This window comes from Epinephelus fuscoguttatus, linkage group LG17 (assembly GCF_011397635.1).
Source record: "Epinephelus fuscoguttatus linkage group LG17, E.fuscoguttatus.final_Chr_v1".
Lineage (NCBI taxonomy): Eukaryota > Metazoa > Chordata > Actinopteri > Perciformes > Serranidae > Epinephelus > Epinephelus fuscoguttatus.
Genome location: NC_064768.1, coordinates 16,864,047 through 16,887,840, shown reverse-complemented (window position 1 = coordinate 16,887,840; position 23,794 = coordinate 16,864,047). Strand labels below are relative to the sequence as shown.

At 41.3% G+C, this 23,794-nt stretch overlaps 2 protein-coding genes across 2 annotated transcripts in view; one reads left to right on the top strand and one right to left on the bottom strand.

Annotated features, from left to right (window-relative positions):
* LOC125904485 (exostosin-1c) overlaps nucleotides 1-14,062 on the top strand; it is a 105,864-nt gene extending 91,802 nt beyond the window's left edge. Inside the window, exons 5-12 of the mRNA XM_049601912.1 lie at nucleotides 1,252-1,371; nucleotides 4,456-4,588; nucleotides 5,981-6,099; nucleotides 6,266-6,361; nucleotides 6,818-6,904; nucleotides 7,030-7,190; nucleotides 12,992-13,163; nucleotides 13,275-14,062. Of these exons, the coding sequence (XP_049457869.1) occupies nucleotides 1,252-1,371; nucleotides 4,456-4,588; nucleotides 5,981-6,099; nucleotides 6,266-6,361; nucleotides 6,818-6,904; nucleotides 7,030-7,190; nucleotides 12,992-13,163; nucleotides 13,275-13,460 (1,074 nt within the window). The 3' untranslated portion in view covers nucleotides 13,461-14,062. The remainder of the gene's footprint in view (nucleotides 1-1,251; nucleotides 1,372-4,455; nucleotides 4,589-5,980; nucleotides 6,100-6,265; nucleotides 6,362-6,817; nucleotides 6,905-7,029; nucleotides 7,191-12,991; nucleotides 13,164-13,274) is intronic.
* Nucleotides 14,063-14,207: 145 nt separating this feature from the next.
* Nucleotides 14,208-22,885, bottom strand: zgc:114119 (Mediator of RNA polymerase II transcription subunit 30-like). Its single transcript, XM_049601918.1, has 5 exons — nucleotides 22,397-22,885; nucleotides 21,759-21,993; nucleotides 19,193-19,351; nucleotides 18,550-18,639; nucleotides 14,208-17,748 (listed from the first exon to the last, which is right to left on the bottom strand). The coding sequence occupies exons 2-5, from the start codon at nucleotides 21,984-21,986 to the stop codon at nucleotides 17,653-17,655; spliced, it is 573 nt and encodes a 190-aa protein (XP_049457875.1). The 5' UTR covers nucleotides 21,987-21,993; nucleotides 22,397-22,885; the 3' UTR covers nucleotides 14,208-17,652.
* Between the last annotated feature and the right edge of the window lie 909 nt (nucleotides 22,886-23,794).

Below are 23,794 nucleotides of genomic sequence, written 5' to 3'. Positions count from 1 at the left end.
GTTGAAAGTGCGCATAGTCACTAAACGACAGATGGAATTGAGTAACAGAAGCTACTACAATAGAGGCTAGCTCGGACATGACGTCATCTCTTTGGCTCTTGTTCACCTGTATCAAACGGTGCAGTTACAAGTTGGGGGCTCTTTCATATTAAACACCCATAGAGACCTTAATCCAGCTTCAGTTCAAAAGCACTCGCTCACTTATCCTCTGTCTCTCCTCACACAGACAAACACATCCACACAAATAAACACAATGAGCAAAGCCAGCTCAGCCTTCGCTACAACCTTTATCACTCTCCCTCACACAAGGTACATCATGTCTCCTCTGCATTGATCTCGACCAATAGAGGACATGAATTGGCATTCAGCTAATGAACAGGAACGAACAAGCCCCCAAGAGCTCGGAGCAGGGGAGACATTTTCAAATTAGGGCAGAATTGGACCGAATGAGCTGACCTCATCAGTGGCATTTCTGCACACCTGCAAAACTCTATAATACGCACGCAAATATTGACACTGTCTATGATGTGGGGTTAAGGAGTGTGAGGTTCTCGCAGAGGAGGCTGAGTGGGGGCAGACACTTCAGACAACCTGACGGCGACGCTATAGTGAGACTGTCCTTCAGATGTACTTTGGGGAAAGAAAGGAAGAACGTAAGGACAGGGAGAAAGTGGGAGCAAGGTGAAGTAATGAAATGTGGAGGAAGGGGGATATGTGAAGACAAACTGAGAGATTGAAAGAACAAAGTTGAATTTTAAAATAAAGGCGAGAAAAAGAGATTTAGCGGCCTCCTGGTTTCTTTAACTGGCGCTCATTAGAAAATGTGTTAGCTGTGTGAAGACAAAAGGGTTTAAAGGAGTCAGCTGCTCCCACTTTCCTCAGTTCAACATGGCTTTCTTCCACTTTGATTGAGCCGCTGAGCTTAACTCTCTAAGTGATTAAATCAATTTTGGTGATTCACTTGAAACCCCCGAATGTGGTCCTTACTAATTAAGGTCTAATTATCTGAACAGCAGACCCCAAATCAGCTCTGTGTCAAATGTGTTTTTTAAGAGGCCAGATTAAGCAACCACTCGATGCAGTTTACACAGTTCTGATCACTTAAATGCTATTTTTTTCTTTTTCTCCTTTCTAGTCTATTTTAAGAGACACGACTCGCTTTAAAAACCAAAGTAAAACTCTTTGTGGCTATTTTTCTCTGTTCTAATAAAATTATTTCACTGCATGACTCTTCTCATCTTTCGTCTGCAGGTGCCATCCACAGTGAGAGCGGTGGGGAATGAGAGAGTCCTGGCCCTCAGACAGAGGACCCAGATGCTGTGGGAAGCCTACTTCTCTTCTGTGGACAAGATAGTCCTCACCACACTGGAGGTTAGACTCAACCATAACACATTCAGGATGAAAGTCTTTATAAAATATGTTGCCCCAGAAGCTTGGCTGATGCAATGACTACCCCCAGGGCTGGTTGGTGAACTACTGTAGCCGCTGAGCTAACCTCTTGACACACTAGGCAGCTGGGAACATGCTAGTACAGTTTTTTTTTCCATACTGTGCCATATCTTGCCACTGGCATTTTTTCCCTCAGGGCTGAGCATTATTTCTTTAAAAAAAAAAAAAAAAGTTATCGAAGAGGAGGAAAAAGTTAAACAAACCTGCTGTTTGGTCGCAAAAAAACCAACTGCCAGTTAGCTCTTTATGTTAACAGGACAATAAGTTTATTCAAAAGACGTATGAGCGACCAAGTCAGGGAATATGTTCATGTCAGCCTGTTACTTGTAATTCCTAATTGGAGATATCAGGAATTTCCGACAGCTACAGAATTTCTCATTTGGTGAATGGAACTATAAAAGAGTCCACAAACCTGTGGAAAAATGGCTGCAGTGTCACCATTGCCCTGCAATGCAAAAAATTCCACAGCAATTATTTTTTTTGCTTCAAAATCTGTTTGTAAATCAATTATTTACCCTGTGTTCCGCTGAATTTGTAAAGAAACCTTTTTTTCTCACATGCCTCCATGTTGAACGAAGAATCCAAAAAAGGAGAAAGTGATTGATGAATTGAAGTCATTGTAAAACATAACTATCTTTAAAGCCAGACTCCATTGTCAAAAACAATAATTTCACCTCATTGAACACAGAAGCTGCTGGTCTACTGCCATATCAATCAGTCAGTTTGTTTGTATGACTGCTGTTTTAAAGGTTTAGCTAGATTTACTAGTGTGCTGACAACATATTTTACAATATTTTTGCCTGTCTTGCTGAAAGATTAAAATTTTGAGCTACTTGAGCTCTCATCCAAAAGGTGAAACATCTTCAAGAAACTCAGCAAAGCAAGTCCAGTTGCCTACTGAGAATCTTTACTGAGAACCATGCTTATTTTGGGTAATGCTGACTATCCTAAAAATCATCAGGGAGTTACAAAAGAAGCCTTGTGAGGTTTAAATCCACTCCCCATCTAGACCCTTCACAATGCAAATGAAACATAGTTAAGGAGTGCTAAATGATTAAAGACAACCTACAATAATTTAAAATAAAATGACCAAAAAGTATGTGTCAGAAAAGTCTTTGGCAATAAGTGTCATTTTGGTGTTTTAAAGAATTAACTCAGATTCATCAAAGTCACATGAACACAAACAAACATCAAAACAAAACTCACAAATGAGGTAGTGGTAGACCAGTAGCTGCTGTGTTCAGCAAGGCAAAATTATATATAAATAAATGAGATTTGATTCATACTGCATGAGTTGTGTGAGAGTTTGTAAACAGATATTTTGATTTAGTTTTGCTGTTGTTTGACATGGTTGCCTATGACTTCAGTTCATCATGAGTTTTTTGGATTCTTTGCTCACCATGGAGGCATGTGGAAAAACAAAGTCTTAGAGTTCAGCATGACACAGGGTAAGTAATGGGGAGTGAAGTATTCCTTTAACTCTAATAATAAGTCAGTTTAACTTTAACTGTATCAGATCAAATCCTAGCTTTGACCCCTTTGTGCCATCACCAGGATGTCTGTGTCTGATGTCCATCTCCCAAAATACTTTAGGATAATGTTTCTTTTGGCTGCCGAGCATTGACGAGAAACCTAATTGAAATGTTTTATAACTCTGAATACTTTTCGTTTCTGCTACCATACAATTCAGTTCAGGAATGTGCAGCAACCATCCAGTGAAAACATCTACAAAAAGAAGCCACTGCTGTAAACACAGGTTTTCTGTTGAGCACACAGCCATAGTTGCTACCTCTCTGCGGTTTACTGCCTGTGTGCTGTCATCAGTCCCCTTCCAGAAAGGCTTTTCATATTTGAATCAAACCACCCTCCTATCATTATGATTATGGGGTTGGACCTTGGCCCTGCTCTACATTTCTACTCTTTTACTACCTCAGCCCTGTGTTGTACCGTAGGTCTGTAGGGAGCATTTCAAAGCAGTCCACATCCGATTCGCCTGAAGTCTCAGAAAAATCCCCTAATATATAGAAATGATATATCATTACGTTGAAAATATCAGTCTCAACCTGCCAGTTTCTGCCTCACTGCTCGCTGTTATCAGGCTGGAAGAAATAATTCTTTTTCACCGCTACAGGTCAGGTTCAGAAAAAAAGTTTCATCTTTGAAAGAGTTGTTGCAACATAAAGAGGAAACAGGGAGCTGCTCTGGTTATTCTCCCTGATTTTCACAGCTCCAGCATCCAGTCTTGTTCATACATGTATCTCTCTCCGTCCATCTTTTGTTTTACTTTGCTGTCTTTGAAGAAGTTGAGAAGAAATGTACTTCAAAGGTGCTCCAGCTAAGAGAATGTCATTTGAAGGTTAGCCCAAGGGTTAGCAGATGCATGAAAAGGAATAACAACCTCCTCGTATGAGCAGTTCTTGCGCACACACTGCCAGCGTCAATTTTAGCACATGAAAAATGTGAGGAAACAACAGATTTAACCCCTCTGAAATCTGAAGAAATCACACACTGGTAGGCTGTGCACTCTGATGTTCATAAAGGGAAGTGTGGCAGCCCCCTAGTGTATTTGCTGCTGGGGATTTATGCTAGAGATAATAAAGGAGAGGTTCTGGAGGTTGGTGATAAGCTGCTTATATACATACAGCATGCAGAGGGGAACCTCTCCCCATGGGAGACAGCTGTGCAGTCAGCCTGAGGTCAGTGAGGCAGAGGGCCTCAGAAGCGTGGATGCCGCCGTTGCTGTGTGGACACCTCCTGTTGGTGTAAAATGGGAAGTGCACAGAGCATATCATTTGGGATTGCTGTAATATGCAAACACAAGTGTGTCAGGTCTCCAATTGCAGTTTACATTAAGCTCCAAGACTCTCATCCACCAGCTTAGAGGGAGAAAATGAATGTGGTGCAGGCTTGTACTACATGAGCACAACAGCCACTTAACAACTCAAAGCAAATGTGTTCTCTCTGCTTCGCAATTTGCAAACCTCATCCAACTTCTACCTTTTTCAGATCATTAAGGACCGTGTGTTCTCCCACATTTCGAGGAACAAGTACATGTGGAACTCCCTGCCAGGAGGCCTGCTGGTCCTGCCAGAGTACTCCACTCACCTCGCACACTTCCCTTTCTACTACCTGGGATTAGGTAAACAAACTCAACTTAATTTGAATGAGTCTGCACAACATGCAAATCCTGATTGCACATCAAGGATGCTGATGAGACTATTATACCAGAGCTTTGGAAAAAGGGAGATGAGCAATCAACACTCAACCACCAAATCATAATCAAATGTTTACTGAAGTCCTTGTCTGTATTAGTCTTAATTTTGCAATCTGTGCTGTAATATATAAGGTTTGTTTTTCAAGGGTCCCACACATTTTTACCAAAACTTTTTCATTTCTGTGACTTTATTTAAGTTGTTTAAAATGGGTTCATTATTAAACACGCACGTCCCAGGCATTAGTGGATATGCAAATTGCCAGCACTTGCTAACTCAAGCTGAAAGGATTAGCATTTAGCATTTTTCTGTTTCTCTCCTGATGTGACCTCCCTTCTTTCACTCAAAAGGGGGCGCAGCCTTGACGATGACAGAGGTGCAGGTCTGGTCATGTGTATCACATGAAACTGGTGACGTTTCAACGGTCACACAGCACAGCACTAGATTTTAAATTAGTAATATAAGGAATTTATTTTCTGTAAAGTTAGACATGTTTTGAGATTTCTAAATTTTAAACAATAGTCAAAATGATGCAGATTCAAAACTTTTCCAAAACATTTTGTTAATTTCAAACTATTTCCAGTCCTGGAAAACAGTTTTCTAATTTCACAGTTTTTTCAGGAACTTCACAACTGTTGAAACCCTAGTTGTTATTTCAGTTTATTTACAGCCACTTTGTGTACATTTTATGTGACTTGGTGCAGTCCATAGATCTCTTTTTCCACCAAAATTAGCCCATATACTATTTTTTAACACTGAAAACATAGCTAAAAATAGGCAATAGATTATTTGCCCATTGCCAGTAGGCAAGTACGCCTTTCTGGGGTTTTTTTTTTTTTCTTTTTTTCTTTTTTTGGTGTGTCGTGTTCAGCTGAACGATGTTTGAGTGCTGCTTGGACAAAGACAGGTGGAATCGGTGGACGGAAAAGGATCAAAAATTAGGACGCCCACTTGGGTATCATTTTTCCATCATTGTCGATCCGAGCTGGAGCTGATACATAACCATAACTACTGCAGTCATTTGTCACAGGAGCAAAAGCTGATTGCAACCTTTCCCACTAAAGATGAAAATCGGTGTTAGTGTTTTTTTGTCCAGTGATGAAGGGGCTCATATGTCCAGTCAGCAGCATGAATTTCTTTTTTGATGCCACCAATGGCGAGCACCAGAAATGTGAATTTTCAAAATCTTAACACAGTAGCTTTAAATTGTTCTGATGATCCTTGGACTGATACAGATATGCTTTTATATATTTCGCATATCAAAGAGCAGGTAACACACTCTCCATTACCCTTATATTATTTTTTGTGACCTTGTCCAGGTGTCAGTCCGGGTCAAGAGTTCACTGCTGTCATCCATGCTGTTTCCCCATTGGTCTCCCAGTCTCAGCCAATCATGAAGCTGCTTCAGGTGGTCTCCAAGTCAAAATACTGCTCGCAGGTAAAGAAATGAATATAATGTAGCCACAAATAAAAGAAAAGGGAAGTAAAGGAAGCTTCCTTTGCAACACCTACAGGTTAATAGATGTCAGCAGTTATTTTTTGATCAATCTAATGTCTCTAAATCTGTCTGTTCTATGTAAAATTCCTCTCCCCTCCCGCCACAGATCATCATTCTCTGGAACAGCGAGAAGCCACCACCCAGTCGGAGCAAATGGCCTCCCATGCCCGTCCCCCTCACAGTGACAGACGGCAGGAGGAAGGTGAGAGCCAGAGCCACTCACAGCTCACACTGCAGCCCGCTCTGACGCCTGAGTGACAGCATGACAAACTGTCAGCCGCTCAGTCTGTTTATGTATCTCTTTCTTTCACTCTCTATCTCTGCTACTCAATTTCTCTGGTCCTTCTCTTTGATGTCTATTTTTCTCTGTCTCTCTTCCTATCCATGTATATCTGACGTGTCCACCGATCCGTGTGGCGTTTGGTTTCATAAATGTCACTCATCCTCAACATTTCTTCTCGGTGTCCCTTTCACCCTCTGCCTTTTTTCTTATCTCCCAAGGCAAAATCTATAGTGATCCACTCATCTCAGTCACTCAACATAACTCACTGTAACATGATCATCTCTCACTCAGTCCCATAATCTCTCCGAGCACAGGCCAGACAACATATAGCCTACAGTACCGGGACTACGGTTAACTACTGTATTTCTCTCCCAGACCACCAGTCGGTTCCTACCTCACGTTGCCATAGAGACAGAAGCAGTGCTGAGTCTGGATGAGGATACAGTGCTGCTGACCAGTGAGGTGTGTGTGTGTGTGTGTGTGCACGTGTTGGTAATAAACACACAGCAGAACTGCACACATATAAATAATTAACATTCCAGAAAAAGTACCAACAATATATGAGTGTTCCATGTGTGTACTTGTAGGTGAACTTTGCCTTCTTGGTGTGGCGGAGCTTCCCTGAACGGATCGTGGGCTACCCTCCCAGGAGCCACTTCTGGGATCCCCTGAAGCGTGCCTGGGGCTACACCTCTAAATGGACCAATGACTACTCCATCGTCCTGACTGGAGCTGCCTTCTACCACAGGTACACCAACAGAATATAACACACCAACTCCAATATGCCATTTAGAGCTTTGTTCTTTAAACATATACACATATACATATACACACACATATATATATATATATATATATATATATATATATACACACACTTTATTTATATAGCGCCTTTCATACAGGTGCAGCTCAAATTGCTTTACAGTGAGAAGAAACAAGAATAAAAACAGGCAAATTAAAGCAAGGGCAAATACTGCGAGATAAAACCGATCACATGAATAACAAACAAAGGAGACACCACATAGCAAGAGCAGCTATGCTTAAAACAATAGAATATGTGAGGGATAAAAACAAGGACGGCACATGAAGAATAAAACATGTAAAAGATAAGAATAAGACAAAAGTGACAGTTAATCAAAGGCAACGTTGAATAAATGTTTTCAATTGTTAAACTTGTTCACAGAGCTACATCTCTTATGCCCTTGGGTAGAGAATTCCATAATCTTGGTTCATAGTTAAAAAAGCTGAGCTGTCAATTTTCTTTATTGTGTCACAGGTTTGTATTTTTAAAAAACTGCAGCAGAGGATGGGTATGCCATGGTTTTGTAGGTATTTGTTCATAAAGCAGGGTTCCCACACATTTCCATGGACAAAGTTTCAAAACCTTCCCATGCCTGACAAACTTTTTTTCTTGCCCCACTTGCTCAGCATTTTCGAACATAATTTCAGCTAACTGGTAAACATGAAGGGTGAGACGAGACATGGGGATAACATGAAGACACGTACGTGATGGTAACCAAATGTTGTCACAAATCTATGCATATTACAGCTGTTACGTCAACAGCTTTGGAAAATAAATTTGCTGTTATGTTACATTACATGGAAGCTTATCCAAGGAAAATTACTATAACAATGTCATAACACACAACAAGATACTATGACTTTTTCAAAACTTTCAACTATTTTATACTAATTCCATGACTTTTCCAGACCTGGAAAATGTGATTGTGAATTTCCTGTGACTAAAGCAAGTTACTGGACAAAGTGAAATGATGATGGCGTTAAACTAAAAGTCAAGAGATCACTAAAGGGTCTCGTAGGACGCATTCACACTGGCGCTATTTGGTCCGCTTTAAACACACCCTTGTCCGCTTCCACAGATAGAGTGGTGTGAACGATCATTTGAACCCTGGTCCGCTTGAAAACTGGGGGTCTCGGTTCGCTTGCAAGTGAACCCTGGTGCAGTTCGCTTACAGTGGGAAATGCAAACAGACTATCCAGCAAACCAAAGAGAGGAAGTGAACCAAGGAGAGGAAGTGACTCAGAGCGCAGTGCATTTTGGTGTTTGGTGTTTTTGTGGTGACCAAGCCGTCTGAAGGGGATGGATTTCCGTTTTCGGTCCTGGCCAATCAATGAGCCGGGTTTTCTTCTTCCTCATGCTTTTGTACTTCCTGGTCAGTGGACGTTTTGGGCAATACCGGCCCCAAACGAGCAATTGTTGTAACTGCGTGACGTTGTGTAGGTGGTTTGGTCCACTTTAAAAAGTGCAGTGTTAAAGTGAACCGAACCAAATGAAGGTGTGAAATTTTTCGGCATTCCCCGCCCAATCAAACCAAGTCCCCTGGTCTATCCTGGTGTGAATGTGCCCTTAGGGAATAAGAATGTCAGGATCAAATTTCACCACAATCAGTCCATTAGTTGTTGAGATGTTTCACCCAAAACCACAAATGTCAATCTCATGGTGGCGCTAGAGACAAGTCAGGGGCTCACCAAAGGATTCATCCTCTGGGAACCATGAACATCTGTACAATATTTCACTGCAGTCCACCCAGTAGTAGTTAAGATATTTCAGTCCTGACCCGACTGACAAATCTTGCCATCCCTATAGCCACATCGCTAGCTTCAGCTAAAAACAGGACATGCCATTTAGAGCTACATATGCTTTGTTTTTGAATATTTTTTCTCTCAGATGTTATTTCATTATTAACTTAGAACAAGTATGCTTGCATATGTGTGTGCACACCTAAGTCTAGAGAACTTCACCTGAGATGCATCATCATGCAGCTAACTGCAATTTAATAATGTAACGTTAAACCTTATACATGCCCACATATCAGCACAGAACAAGTCTCAAGAGAAGAGACAAGACGGCACTGCAATAGGCTGTAACTACCTCAAAATAAACTAAAAGAGTTTGGTCTTCCTAACACTGCCTCGTACAAATATTAATCACCTAAAAATAATATATTAGTATGCTTAAATAAAATAATATGAGACTGGCCTTCCTAACACATTAGATGAGACTTCACACATTTAAGCAGTATATGAACTGCATTTAATGGAGCAAACACACATACTCAAGTCGCTCGCTCACTAAACCGTGGCTTTATAGTAAACCAGTCCAGTTAATATGAGGTGTTTATCACTAAAGCAGCCGTTTTACCTTGTGAAGAGGATTTCCTTAAAATGCTTGTCAGACAACCGGTACTCCTCTGAGCCAGCACAAGACTGCTCAGGCTGAAGAGCGTCTCCACGGGGGCATCACATTTGTCGGCACGTTTACTGATTTGTTTTCTATCAGCCTATTATGCATGTAATAAAAAACCTTGAGAAGAGTAACGCATTCACAGACAAATGTAATGGGATAACAGTAACATGTACTTTGCAACGCGTCACCCCTAACACCGTTTATGAATAGCAGCAGCCGCAAACATCATGACATGAACATCAACATGAACAGCAATAGGTGACACACAGAAAGAAACAGTATCAAGGATAATTATAGTATGGGTGAGAAAAGGATAAGGAGAGGGTGAATTACTCAGGGATTACTTAAAGCTGTTTGATTAATTCGAAAAAGCCTGAAGTCGATACGCGCAGTGGCAGAGGGACGTGAGCTCTTATACAATATGAATGTAATTACTCCACAGACAGGGCACTTTCACAGCTCTTGAAACCTTTGCTGCGTTTTGAGTCAAAGTGGTCATTTTTGTCAGCAGTTTTTATCAAACACACATTTTTGTCATTCTAATTTGAATCTCTACAGCTCGCAGGTTCGGCCCAGAGGGATGTGAGCAAGGCCCATCTGCATTACCTCTAATACATGTTTCACCACTTAAACAGAGACATGACAATGAGCTGTCAGCGATTCAGTTACACCCTGCCTTGCTCATTGTGAGAACCCCCAATTTAGTCTTTCACAGACAAATGATCTAATTGCTTACTGTATATTATATTGGTAAAGTAATAGCACACCAAATGGCTTTTTCCCAGCAGGGCTGCTTTGCAATAAACAAAAAAAAAAAAAAATTCAATAGGAAAAAGCAGCAACTCCAATTTACATAAAGTTATGTGGTTAATTTTAGTTCCTTATCCCAATTAAAAGACATTTAAAGAAGATAGTGACAGGTGCTGAGTCTGACAAATGTAATGCGTAATTAGCAGCTGCATTGAGAGCGCTGCACTAAAATTTCTTGTCTTCAAAACCGAGGGAACGGAGAACATATGCATTGTACCACAGGGGTTGAGTTTGTTGTGCACTATAAATATCAAATCCCACTGGTGGTGAAATGGTTAACATGTCCCAGATACATATCATCAACATACATCACACCATCTACTCCTATCTGTAGATGTTACAATGCCTGTTACTACACAGGTGCAGGTTGTCTGGCCTCCACCTGTGATAAATTAGATGGTAAGGATCTCTTTACTCTGCATGATACATTTTTATTGTTGGTGTTTAGCTGCTTGTCTGCATAGATTTCCTGTTCTGTGAGTGCGAGTAAAAGAGGTTAAAATTGTGATTAGAGGCTAATAATAGTGGGAGGTTTTGCACACTGGTGACAGATGCGACAAAATGTTCCTGTAAGATGAGTAAAAGAACAATAGAGATCTCAGGTGAGAAAATAACAGCTCTTTTGTTTTTTTTAATACTACTTTTTTAAAATCGAAATGATCCGTTATCCCGGAAGCACTGTGCTCGATGGTAGAAATCATGGCGTCTTTTAAGACAGTAAGTGAACTTTTGATAATAATATCATCATGATCTGTAAGAAGAGCCAACAGTGTCTTGTTCTGTTTGAGAAAGCCGGCTAAGTTTTATGTTGACACGTCTTTGATGTCGTGTCAGACCTTTGGTTGACTCAGTACTTAAATTTTCTTTTATCAGTTGGTATTCTTGTGGTGTTGTCAAACAGAGAAATAAACAGGGTGGTTAAAGTCTGCAGCAAAATCAACAGACGAGTCTGTTCTGCATAACAAACAATTGTTAAAGAAAGCAGAGAGCAAGTGTTTGCTTGTAATTCAGCTTAACTTTTTAAACCGTTTTCAGTTGGGCACTTTTTTTTTCTTCCCATTTCAGTTTTGTATTTTTATGATGTGCTCATTTGCTTTGTGTTTCTAACTTGTTTTTTTATGGACCAACAAAGTAGCTGTGGGAGTTGGCCCTGTGATCTCGTGTTAGGGCCCTGACACACCAAGACAATGGTCAGTTGTTGGTCAGTGTCCGGCCGTTGGTGAGCTTCACCCTTGTTATGGTGGCGTGTCCCGCACTGTTGGCACTCGTCGGCCCTTGTCTGCTTTATTCGGCTGATTCAGAATGTTGAATCAGCGCCTCATACGGCGGAGCCTATTGCTGAATAAAATCACCCTGATTGGCATTTCAGCTCAGTGGTCGAGAAGAGACTTGAAAATGAGGAAAGCAAACAAATGACTAAAGTCAAGAGGGTGTGAGATCAAAATAAATGTGTTATGTAGGGTAAGATTAGAGTGCCCCAGGAATGAATCCTAAAACCCGTAAAATTAGTTAGGATTTTGTCACTCCCGCTTCCATCATTTTGAAGTCACTGTGTTTTTTTAAAGGGGTTTTTGGTTTGATGGCTGAAATAAAATCTGTGATTAACACCAGCTTCAGTGTTAATCAGTAAATACGCTGCTCATGAATTTTGAAGCTTTTTTGTGTCTTTAAAAAGGCAGTTGCTAACAAGTGGCTAAATGAGGCTACAGAACATCAACATGCCAAACGCAGCTTTACAGCCTCATTGTGGTGGGGACGTTGACATCATGCGACTGTGGTGTAGTTCGCTTATAGCCTTACGTTAGTTTTTTACTTCTGGTGATTTCATTTAGGCTTCAGAAATCATGGAAGTGGTGTTTGTGAAGATCATCTTGCAGAACCAAGAACCTAATCCAAAATCCAATAGAAAAATCCCATAAGCTTTTTGAGAAGGGAACAAGGCTGATGCTAACTTCTGTGTCACCTTCCAGAAAATTGTCATCCCTGGAGCACTCTATTGAGCTCTTTAGCAGAAATTCGTAACTGTTTGTGTTATTGTTGACTAGCATGTGGTAAATATTATTTCATCATCAGGTTGTGTTGATAATATGGTAACAGTCATTTTTGAATGACGAATACAGACTACCGCAGCCTGCTGGTATGCAGAGTTGTTGCCACTCACACAGGTGCAGAGCATACGTGCTAGTTGGCCGTTGGCTGTAGTCTTTGTGGTGTGTTCAAGTGGAACTTTTTCAGACCGAAGACTGAATGTCAGACTGAAGATGGAAATGGAGTGTAACAAATTGACAGTTCTGTCAGGCAATTGTTTTTGTTCCATGGGATGAAATCTTCGCCATTAGAAGCACCATGACGAGGCGATGGAAATTTTATCTGTCTCATGTACTACTGTCAGGATATAGTGACAGTTTCAGCAGAGATGACAAAAAGTAACAAATGTTACATGTTAAAAATTTATGATACAAATGTCGTATCCCTTTTTTTAAGATATATATTATACACATGCCTGTAACGCTTCGTCTGGCCCACAGGTACTACCACTACCTGTTCTCCCACTACCTACCCCAGTCTCTGCGGACTCTGGTGGATCGCACCTCTAACTGCGAAGACATCTTGATGAACTTCCTGGTCTCTGCTGTAACCCACCTGCCGCCAATCAAAGTGGCTCAAAGGAAGCAGTACAAAGAGTTGCCCAGTCCACAGGTAGGTATCCATTTGTCTGTCTCGCTTGTGTTTAATGCTGTAGCCTGTGGATGCTGTTGATTCAAATGTCAGGTCAGTAGTGGGTGATAAATGTCTTGTTCTACCTCTCAGGGTACAAAGAGTGTCCCCTGGGCCAACCCGGAGCACTTCAACCAGCGGCAGGAGTGTGTCAACACCTTCGCCAACTGGTTTGGCTACATGCCCCTGGTCCACTCACAGTTTCGCCTGGACCCCGTGCTCTTCAAAGATCAAGTGTCTGTCCTCCGAAAGAAGTACAAAGACCTGGAGAGAGCTTGAAAATGATGGACAAAATGTACAAAAAGGCTTGAAAGCATCGAGTTTCTGGTCTAGTGGCCTTTTGGACAGACAAATGGACCAATCGATGGACAGTCAAGAGGGGAAACTCAAGACTGTCTGGGATGTGGACAAAATGGCAGTGTGGTCTGTTTGTGACATGGACAAAGTACAATCATCAGACAGACCCTGGTGGACTGTTCTGGACTATATACATATAAATATGAAGAGAAAAGGGCCTATATAAGTTTGAGAGGAGCTTCAGGTGATTCTCCCACCTCCACAAGTCTGTTAAGACAACAAAGGAGGAAATTTTGGGGCCTTGAAAGAGTCCCTGATGTTGGGTCTTTCACAAAGAAAGGACAATCTCTATTGGACAGCAAAAAAAATGAGCGTGTGTGAACACTTCAGATGTCAGTGCTATTGCTGTGACGACGAGGAAAGAAATGGCCATCTAATGCCAGAAGGGACTGGTATCGGTGCCATGCACTCCAGCTGTCAATGTGTATCTCAGCGTTACAGAGCAGGGACTGTTGCCATGGAAACAGATCATTTCACATCAAAATGCTAACTGTAAAACCAATAAAATGATTTATAAATGCAAATCGTGGCATGATGGGGCATTAAGTTTGAATTTTTTCTTTGCCCTTACTTGGCACACACCCTCTATTCAAAGTCCAGGACATATGATACATCATGAGATACTCAAGCCTTAAGTGAGACCGACAGTAACTGGACACATTTGGGTCCTGTAACTCCACATGTACGAGGAAGACAACACAGAATAATCTCAAACCAATTTCGAGAAGAAGGAGCATCCTGGCTGCATTACCCAGGATGAGACTGTCATTTCCTTTGAAAAAGTGGAAAAGTAGAATCATGTGTTGAGCAAGGAACAGGCAAAAGAAACTAGACTTACACACTGAATCAACTTTGATTGTTTTGTGGTGAGTTGCAGTGTTGGCAATATCAGCTGTAGAGATGTCTGCCTTCTCTCAACTGTAATGAAACTAGATGCCACTCAACTTGTGGTGCTCAAAGTGCCAAAAAAGAAATTTGAAAAACCTGAACAACAATGTCGCTTTTCCAGAAATCATTACCCGGTTACTCAAGATAATCCACAGACCTTGTTGTGAGCAGTTTCATGTAGGAACTATTTTCTGTCTACTGAACAACACCCACCGACTGTATCACTGTGCAGAAGGAAGTGTGCATCTACTCATGGATGTGAGCCTCGTGACAGGACGAGATGTAAACAATGACGTCCTCATCGGTTGAGCTATTACGTTAGCTTGCTCAGTGGTGCTATGCGAGCTAGCAGTAGAGGCCAATTCCTTCTGCACAGAGATATGGTTTGAGGGTGTAGTTCAGAGGAAGGAATTTGTCAGTTTTGATTTCTGGAAAGACACACTGCTGTTAAGTTTTTCAAAAGTATTTCTGGCACCACAAGCTGAGTTCCATCAAGTTCTGCAGTATTTAAGAGAAGGCAGACATCTCTAAAACCGACATCTTTAACACTCTGTGACTCACACCAAACAATCTAGATTCGTAAATAGCACTACAGGAAAGAGAAAAAATATGTACCATGACTCAAAATCTAAAAGCTTAAACAATTTGTTCAAATCTTTTAAAATAAATTCTCTGCCGATTGACGAATTGTTTGTTTTACTCTCAGTTACCATACTACATATTAATATTTCGATACAGTTCATAAATTGTAAACATAAGCAGCTCATACAAACTGAGACAAACATATTTTCCTATCCAATGGATACCGTGATAATTTGTGCTGGGCTTTTATTTTCCTGGCAATCAATTTGACGGAGAGACTCTTTGGGCCAACTGAACTGGCTGTAAAATTATTCTAAATACAATTACAGCAATCAGAAGCGCTACTCAATCACATGTCCTCGGGATCCAAGCTAACAGTCTGATGTAGTGTAGGAGCGCTACAGTGATGAGCTGTTGGTGTGTAAAGGAAGATGACTACAAAAGGTCAGGGTCAGAACACGCATCAGTGTGTCGGTGGATATGCTGCGATTGTGAAGGAGATCATGCATTCCCACGTCGACCCTCAGGGTTGGAAGTGAAACAATGACGCACACACTTAAGTCTGAGCTGGCCTGTTTTGTATCAAGAAGCCGCACTTAAAGTATATGTCGAGAAATTTTGTTAAAAAAAAAGTTTATTTCATACAAAACAGAAATGACCCCAGCAGGCCTTCCTTTTGTCCCACAGTTTACAAAAATAAATTCACAGGCAAGCAAGTCTCGACGCCCTCAGGGTAAACAGGTGTGCTGTCTAGCACTCAGGAAGCTAATCTCATTAAGCACATGCACACACACACACACACACACACACACACACACACACACACACACACATGTACAAAGCACCTGAGATACATAGCTGCCAAGGGGCTAATTTGAATTCTGAACTTATAGTGTTTTTTTTACAACTGACAGAGCATAATAAGGGCGATTGTTCTTATTGTAAACACAGTCGTCAGATCAGCTTCTGTGCTTTCTGGATGAATTACCTGCAATGAATTCAAGTCTGTCTGGTGTCGAGTCAGCACCCGAGGGCAAAACACCATGAATGCACCGTTTCAAGAAAACTTTTTGTTTTTACCGGATGCAATACAGGTTTCAACTCATTATTTAAGCAGTACGGAAACAGGAGTCCATAACATATTCACATATACACAGTGACAAAATAACAGTTGTAGAGCACTTGGCAAAGATTAATCGGGTTGTCAGCTGCCTTTTACAAAGATACAATGATGTTGGAGTTGGAGTCTCCCAGGTTGTTGCAGCAGTTTGTGCTTTTTTTAAGCTTTCATTAAAAGGAAATGTTGATATTCTTCAACCTGGAGCCTTTTTTTTCACGTTTTGTGTCTAAGTGACTAGTGGAGACCGGTACTGAGAGACCGTTGGAGCTGCAGTGGCGAAACAGGCTGCAGTGTAATCCCTACAGGCAATTGTGTCCATTTACATCCACTAAATGTGCTTGTTTTTGCCACTGACAGGTTTACATTGTTTAAGTTCAGTTGTTTAAGTGTCTGACAAGATTAAGCAAAAGGAGACCCTGCAGTGAAACGAAATGTTTTTCTTTACCTTTGGCTGATCCGTTCTGTTTGTTATTGTGTGTACCCAAGTCTTGCTCAAGGAGAAGCTCTGAAATCTTGTGGACTTTTCCACACTGTTGAAATCAGCTAAACATTCAGCCATGACTTTTAAAATCCGTAAGATAATCTTTAAGACTGCAGACCTCGATGTACATCCACTGGAAGTGCTTGTTTTTTTCCACGGGAGGCTCAGATTGTTATTTTAAGCGGCAGACAGCATTATGGAAAGGACCCTGCAGAGAGATAAAATGTTTTTCAGTACCTTTCGCTGGTCTGTTTGTTATTGTGACCTGGCCTTGCTCAAGGAGAAGTCTCATTCTACAGACTGAAGAAAGGAGACTTGCTGCAAGAAAAAACATCTGTGAGAGTTGGAGAGGGGAGTGCCGGGACGAGTTTGTTGTGTTGGAGTACAAAAAGCGTGGCTTAGTGTTATCAAAAAGATTTTCAGTGTCACGGCTGAATATTTAGCTGATTGGGAAAAGTCTGAGAGATCTCAGAGAGAGACGTTTCCTTCAGAGAACCTTGGTTACACACAACAACAAACAAACTAGTGGAAGGTCTTTTCATTTTTCTTTTGGGTCTTCTCCATAATGTTAGCAGACAATAATAAGAAGCCTGCAAGCATTTTTATGGATGTAAACTGACAGTGCACCATTGCCTATAGGGACTACATTGCAGCCTGTTCTGCTGCTGCAGCTACAGTGCTCTCTGTCAATACTAATCCAAGTTCAAAAATAGCTGTCTCCATTAGTCAGTGTGACGAAAAAACATGGGAAAATAGGGTTCAGGTTAAACAATACTAGCTTCCCTTTAAGTCTTATCCTATCTAAATAATAGTTTCCCCTCAACAACTTCAATATAATACATAAAACAACAGTAGACGGGTGAACTGTGACTTGTAAGTTGTCAGTGATGAAGTACCACCAAAAAGACGGTGCGCCAAAGTGAAAAGGTCCCATACTCCAAATCCAACAGACTTCCCTTATTTCACCTGGGCTTTGCTGTGACGCAGTCCGTACGTCTGTAGAGGAATGCTTCCCTTGAAAGAGAGTGCATCTACTGGAACTATCATTTCCTGAGGGTCAGCATGGCATTGACGTCCCACAGCAGGTTCCTCATCTGATCCATCAGCACCTTCATCTCCTGGTTCTTCTGACGCACCTTCTGCAGGCAAACCACAAAACACTCACTATGAACGTGATTAATAAGCGAGGTTTATTTACAAATTTACCTACTGGAGGAATTTGAGGGTAGAAAAGACACTTTTCGCTGGTTTGCTATGCTGTTAACAAAACAAACAAGCTCCCCAGCCTCAGGCTAATGTTTCCAATATTTCGCCACTGGCTGCCTGGTGGCAATCTCCAAACCTGCCTGAACTCTTTACCCCGCTGGAATTTTAACTGTAATGTTTACTAAAACAACACCCTGGTTTTAAATTTACTTTGCACATGATGTAGTTTCTGCATTTCACCCACACCACAGAGCTGTACTCGGCCTGTGTCAGCACTGCCACCTACAGGCATTTACAGAAGACTTCAGAAGCTATATATTTTTTCTTGCTCTGTCTTCTTTTAAATGGGAACCCCACTTGTCTCGTGAATGGCAAACAGCAAAAAATAATAAACAACTATCAGCCTCAACTGTGAAGTAGCAAAGTTGTGTCCACCCAAGAAACAGTATATTGATGTTATTTAACTTGCAGCAGTGTTGGACTTTGAACTACCTTTTTTATTTTCCAAGTATCACTGAAATATATGGCAGTATGAGGGCCCATTATTACACCACCGTGGAATTACTTTGCAGCAGATACTTTATTTATTCATGCATGCGACACTGCAAGATAACGACTGCGCTGCAATCTGACAGCAGTACAGAGAGGTGCAGCTGTCACTACTTCACTCACTACTCCGGCAACACAGAGAACACGTGTGCATGAACTTGTGACAAAAGACAACAGGAACACACCTCAAGAACCTCTTTTCTCTCCTGGTTGACAGCAGGACTGCACGGCTCCACTTTGACAGACACCAGCTCCTCTCCTACGTACGGCAGAAGCTGAGGACACAGAATGCATCCAAATAAGTTTTTTCCCCCCTCAAATGATACACTGATACAATTCTGCAAATGCATTCAATGAAGGCCGAATCAAAGGACAGAAAGAGTTAATTTTAAGTATTGTTAAAGCATAAACTATTATTCTCAGATCTATTCAGTGATGTCTGTGACTGTCTCCGATGTTATGTGTCCTTTTGTTTTATCACTGGCTACGTTTGCGTTTCTTTCCATCTGTACTCAGGTCTCATCTTGATTTTAATGAGATTACCTGATTAAATAAAGGTGGTGTATACTAATGAGGGCATATCTTATAGAGGAATGGCATCCATGCCTCCAACAGAGTTTCACAGACTTGGCAATGAGCACTGAAGCTGCTGGAGGCTTGTGGGGACCTGTCTCCATGCCAAGACTCTTCATATTGAGTTTTCCTTTAATTTGTCCCCCATCTGTATGTGCTTCGTGCAATAATTATCATTTATTTCCTAAAAATAAAAGCTGAATATTTGATAAAACACATAAAACTAATAAAGATGAAATGGGGCTCCTTTCTGACCTCTGATGGCCCTTCCTGCAGGTCAGAGGTCATCTCCACACAGCGTTCGTACAGGAGTCTGAGCTTCCTGAACAGCAGGGCGAGCTGCCGTAGGTGTTCCTGGAGCTTCCCGAAGCGGTCCTGGTACATCGCCTGGCTCTGGGTCACACCATTAGGAAGCTACAATGAAGACATCACTGTTAGTTACATTTTTGGTTCACATGCATACCCAGAATTTCCCACTCTCCTTAGTTGTTATAGTGTATCCAATATAAGAGCATGTGGATGGTGATGTTTCAAGCCTGGGTAAAATGCAAAACACAAATTTAGAGTCCATGGCCCTGATGCTGCTCCTTTACTTAGAGTTTTCAGGGCTGGGGGAAAAAACTTGCTCAGTTTAATGCATAAGGACAAGCTGGGAGAGGTGAGTGATACACTGAGAAACACAGAGAGAGACAATTAGAGACACAGATCAGGTGGAGATGGAAGCATGAGTAAGACAGATGCTGACAAGCATGCCAAGCAGATACGCCAGAAAGGAGGATGGGACAAATGCAGACTGACAGACAACAGAGGAACCCTGTGAGCTAGAAGAACAGCAGCCACTCAGTTAACACCCACACACACCTGAAAGGAAACAGTAAAGTTCAGATGGTAGGAAGTTTTCTCACTGTAACTAAACTAAAACTGTGAGCTCTGAGGTGATCTTTTGACTTTTAAAGGGATAGTGCACCCAAAAATCAAAATTCAGCCATTATCTACTCACCCATATGCCAATGGAGGCCTTGGTGAAGTTTTAGAGTCCTCACATCCCTTGTGGAGATCAGCGGGGGGAGCGGTCAGCACACCTAATGGCAGACGGCGCCCCAGACTAATGTCCAAGAACACAAAACTGAATCCACAAAGTATCTCCATACTGCTCATCCATAGTGATCCAAGTGTGCTGCAGCCCCGGCATAAAAAGTTGTTTCGAAAAACGTCACATGAACTCTGTTTTTAGCCTCACTGTAGCCTGTAGCTCTGACTGCTTCTCTGTGCTCTGCGTTCACGTGTGCGCCTGTGCGAGACCAGCGAAAGCATGAGCTTTGCTCACCCGTGTTTACATCACGTGACACGTGCACCGCAGGGGGAGACAGCAGAAACCACAGAGCTAAAAGATAATTTGCACTACGGTCTTTTAGCAAAGGACAGTCCAACATGTCTGAAGACTTTGAAATTGAGGAGGAACAGCATTTCTTTGTTGAGCCGTATTTGTTTGAGCCCGAGTATACGGACAGAACTCAGGCTACTGGACGAAGCAGCCGCCGCAGAATACCGGAGTGGAGCACTGGAAACCTGGTGGTGTAGTTGTTTCAAATGCAAAGCAATGCCAGCGGATGAGGAAAGTCTTTGCTGCTCAGACTGGGAATTGGCGATGCCTGCACTTGAGAATCTGGACATCAGTGCTGATGAGACTGCTGCTCTTCAGAGACCGTGCATCACCGATCAACCTGAGTGTGCACACGTGAGCGTGGCGCACAGAGAAGCAGTCAGAGCTACAGGCTACAGTGAGGCTAAAAACAGAGTTCATGTGACGTTTTTCGAAACAACTTTTTATGTCGGGGCTGCAGCGCACTTGGATCACTACGGATGAACAGTATGGAGATACTTTGTGGTTTCAGTTTTGTGTTCTTGGACGTTAGTCTGGGGCGCCGTCTGCCATTAGGTGTGCTAGCCGCTCCCCCCGCTGATCTCTGCAAGGGATGTGAGGACTCTAAAACTTCACCAGGGCCTCTGTTGGCATATGGGTGAGTAGATAATGGCTGAATTTTCATTTTTGGGTGCACTATCCCTTTAAGGTTTGATTTTTAATTCCTGCAGGTGGTCAGAATCAGAGGTTTGAACATGTATATTTCCATGAAAACCATGCAAACTGATTCTGCTGATGAGGACCGTGTGATATGGTCAAAAGCTCCGGAACAAACAAGTAAGTGGACCTTGAGTTGAGACTGTTTTGTCAAAAAAGAATCGAAATAAACCCTGATAAATCAATAATGACAATAAGGACTGGTCCCAGCTCTTGACAAAATATTACAAAACCTTTTTAATAACATGCAGTCCAATGCAACAGCAAGACAGCTTAACATGTCATCATACCAATAGCTCTCTGATACTTTGTCAATAAAAACTGAGGAGGTTTCACAAAGAAAAAATCCTTTGTGGGGTTGTTGTATTGGACTGCATGCACTGTAAAGATATAGGGCTGCACAGCGTGTCATTTTTTATCCTCATCACCTACTGGAGGAGTTTCTGTGTTCGCTGAAAAAGAGTATCAGTAGAAAACTGCACTTTAAATTCTAAGTATCATTGTTATTTTTATTGATACCTTTTATTTTCAGTTCAATATTCAGTTTATTCCGGCCAATACAAATAACACTATCAGTGTAATCTATCACTATAACACTGGATCCTACAAAATCAGACACAGTCTTGCCCTTGTTTGCGAATCCGTTCATACCTTGCCAGCATCTCTCACACAGAGATGGAGGGACATTAACTGTCCATTTGAATATTATTTTTAGCAGGCTAACAGTCTGATGTCCAGTACCTGAGTAGCCCGCGTGATCTGGAAGATCTCCATAGTGCGAGTGACAATGTCCTGGACAGTCTCCTGTCCAATCCGACAGAGGAACACGGGGGAGATCTCTCTCAGAGCTCCCTGAGGGGGCATGGGCTGCTGACCGGCGGCTGAGGCAGCGCCGGGGGGCAGGTGGGGCTGCTGCTGCTGAGCGGGCATCCCTGCCATCCCTGGCTTCTGAGGTAAAGAGGCTGCCATCACAAGTCTGCGGGAAAAGGAAGAGACGGAGACAAAAACGTAACGTAGAGGTGATAAAGCGCCTAAACATGTTGTGACCAAACTCAACACAAACGTTAGCACATGCAAGTTCATTAGAATAACCGAAACTTTCATCATCATTTAGCATGAAGTCCTGACGATGCTACACTGCTCTACTCCATTTGCTATACATTATTACTGATAAACAAACTCCACAAGGTCAAAACGTTTATTCCCAAACGCACTTACGTAAAAACACAAAAGAAACACAACGGTTTTATTGACGAAAGCTAATCTCAGTGGCTAAACATGCTAGCCCAATACATCCAGTGTTAACGGCTCATACCGAGGCTAGCTAGTTAGCCGCTAGCTAGCTAACTAGCCGGCGACGAGTGCAAAAAAAACCTTACCTATATTAACTTCCTCCCGGTAAATGCTGTCCAAGTATCGCCGGCAGGCTGTAGTGATTTATAAAAACAACAAATGCCAATTTATTGTTTTAAATTAGGCATACTGAGACCTTTCCACTGATTTCTTTCACAAAGCGCTGCACGTTTTTGTTGTCATGCGTCACTTCCTGTCACATAGGGTCACATTTCCTACCACTAGATGGAGACAGAAAACACCAACCTCACTACAACACGACTATCTTGGAAGTGTATGGCAAGCCGTTTTAACATTTAATCGCTAGACTGGATATTCATTACTGATATCTGCAACATAATTTTGCCTAGTCAAAACTCTTATTCAAGATATCTGTAATTCAGTTTTGACTAGTAAGATTAAAACTATTTTTGCCATTCATGTGTATGGGGTTTGTCATTATAGATATCTCCAATGTAGTTGCGGATATCTGCAATTGTTATTGTGGATATCTGCAACTGAATTGTGGATATCTGTAATTCCAGTTTGAGATATCTACAATTTAATTTTGACTAGTCATAATTCAAGTTCAAGATATCTTTAATTATCATCAATTGAAGATATCTACATGGTCCTTTCTAGATATCTTGAATTGAGTTTCAGATAGTCAAAATGACGTTGTAGATATCTTGAATTCGAATTATGACTAGTCAAAATGACGTTGTAGATATCTGTAACTGAATTATGACTAGTCAAAATGACGTTGTAGATATCTGTAACTGAATTATGACTAGTCAAAATGATGTTGTAGATATCTCAAACTGGAATTATAGATAGTCATAATGTAATTGTAGATATCTATAATGACAAACCCCATACACATGAATGGCAAAAATAGTTTGAATCTTACTAGTCAAAACTGAATTACAGATATCTGTAACTGTAGTTTTGACTAGTCAGAATGACATTATAGATATCTGTAATTCAGTTTTGACTAGTCAGAATGACGTTACAGATATCTTCAATTAAAATTCATACTAGTCACAATGACATTACTACTAGTCAAAATGACGTTATAGATATCTATAATGGTAATTCCGGATAGTCAAACTTAGTGATTAAATGTTAAAACGGCTTGCCATAGTAAGTGTACAGATGCTTGACACGGAAGTGGGGGAAGCATTTGAAAGCCACATCTGAGTGAAAGTACAGACATCGCATCAGAAAATGAATTCAGTTGAAGTTAAAGTCACCTCTGAGAATATTATTTGAGTAAAAGCCTTAAAGTATCTAATATTTACTGTACTTTAGTAGCCTAGCAAATTTAATTCTATTAAATTAAATGTAATTAAATATCTAAAGTTAAAGTACAGTAAATGCTGGTATGAAAAAAAGCAAATGTTCAGAATTTTTGGGATTATGAAGTCATTTCTTCTTCACATTTT

Coding starts and splice junctions, on each gene's coding strand:
- zgc:114119 (XM_049601918.1), bottom strand. CDS start 21,986: ATGGCAGCCTCTTTACCTCAGAAGCCAGGGATGGCAGGGATGCCCGCT. Junction 18,640..19,192: donor TGCAGGAAGGGCCATCAGAG/GTCAGAAAGGAG, acceptor CTGTGTCCTCAG/CTTCTGCCGTACGTAGGAGA. Junction 17,749..18,549: donor AGAGAAAAGAGGTTCTTGAG/GTGTGTTCCTGT, acceptor GTTTGCCTGCAG/AAGGTGCGTCAGAAGAACCA.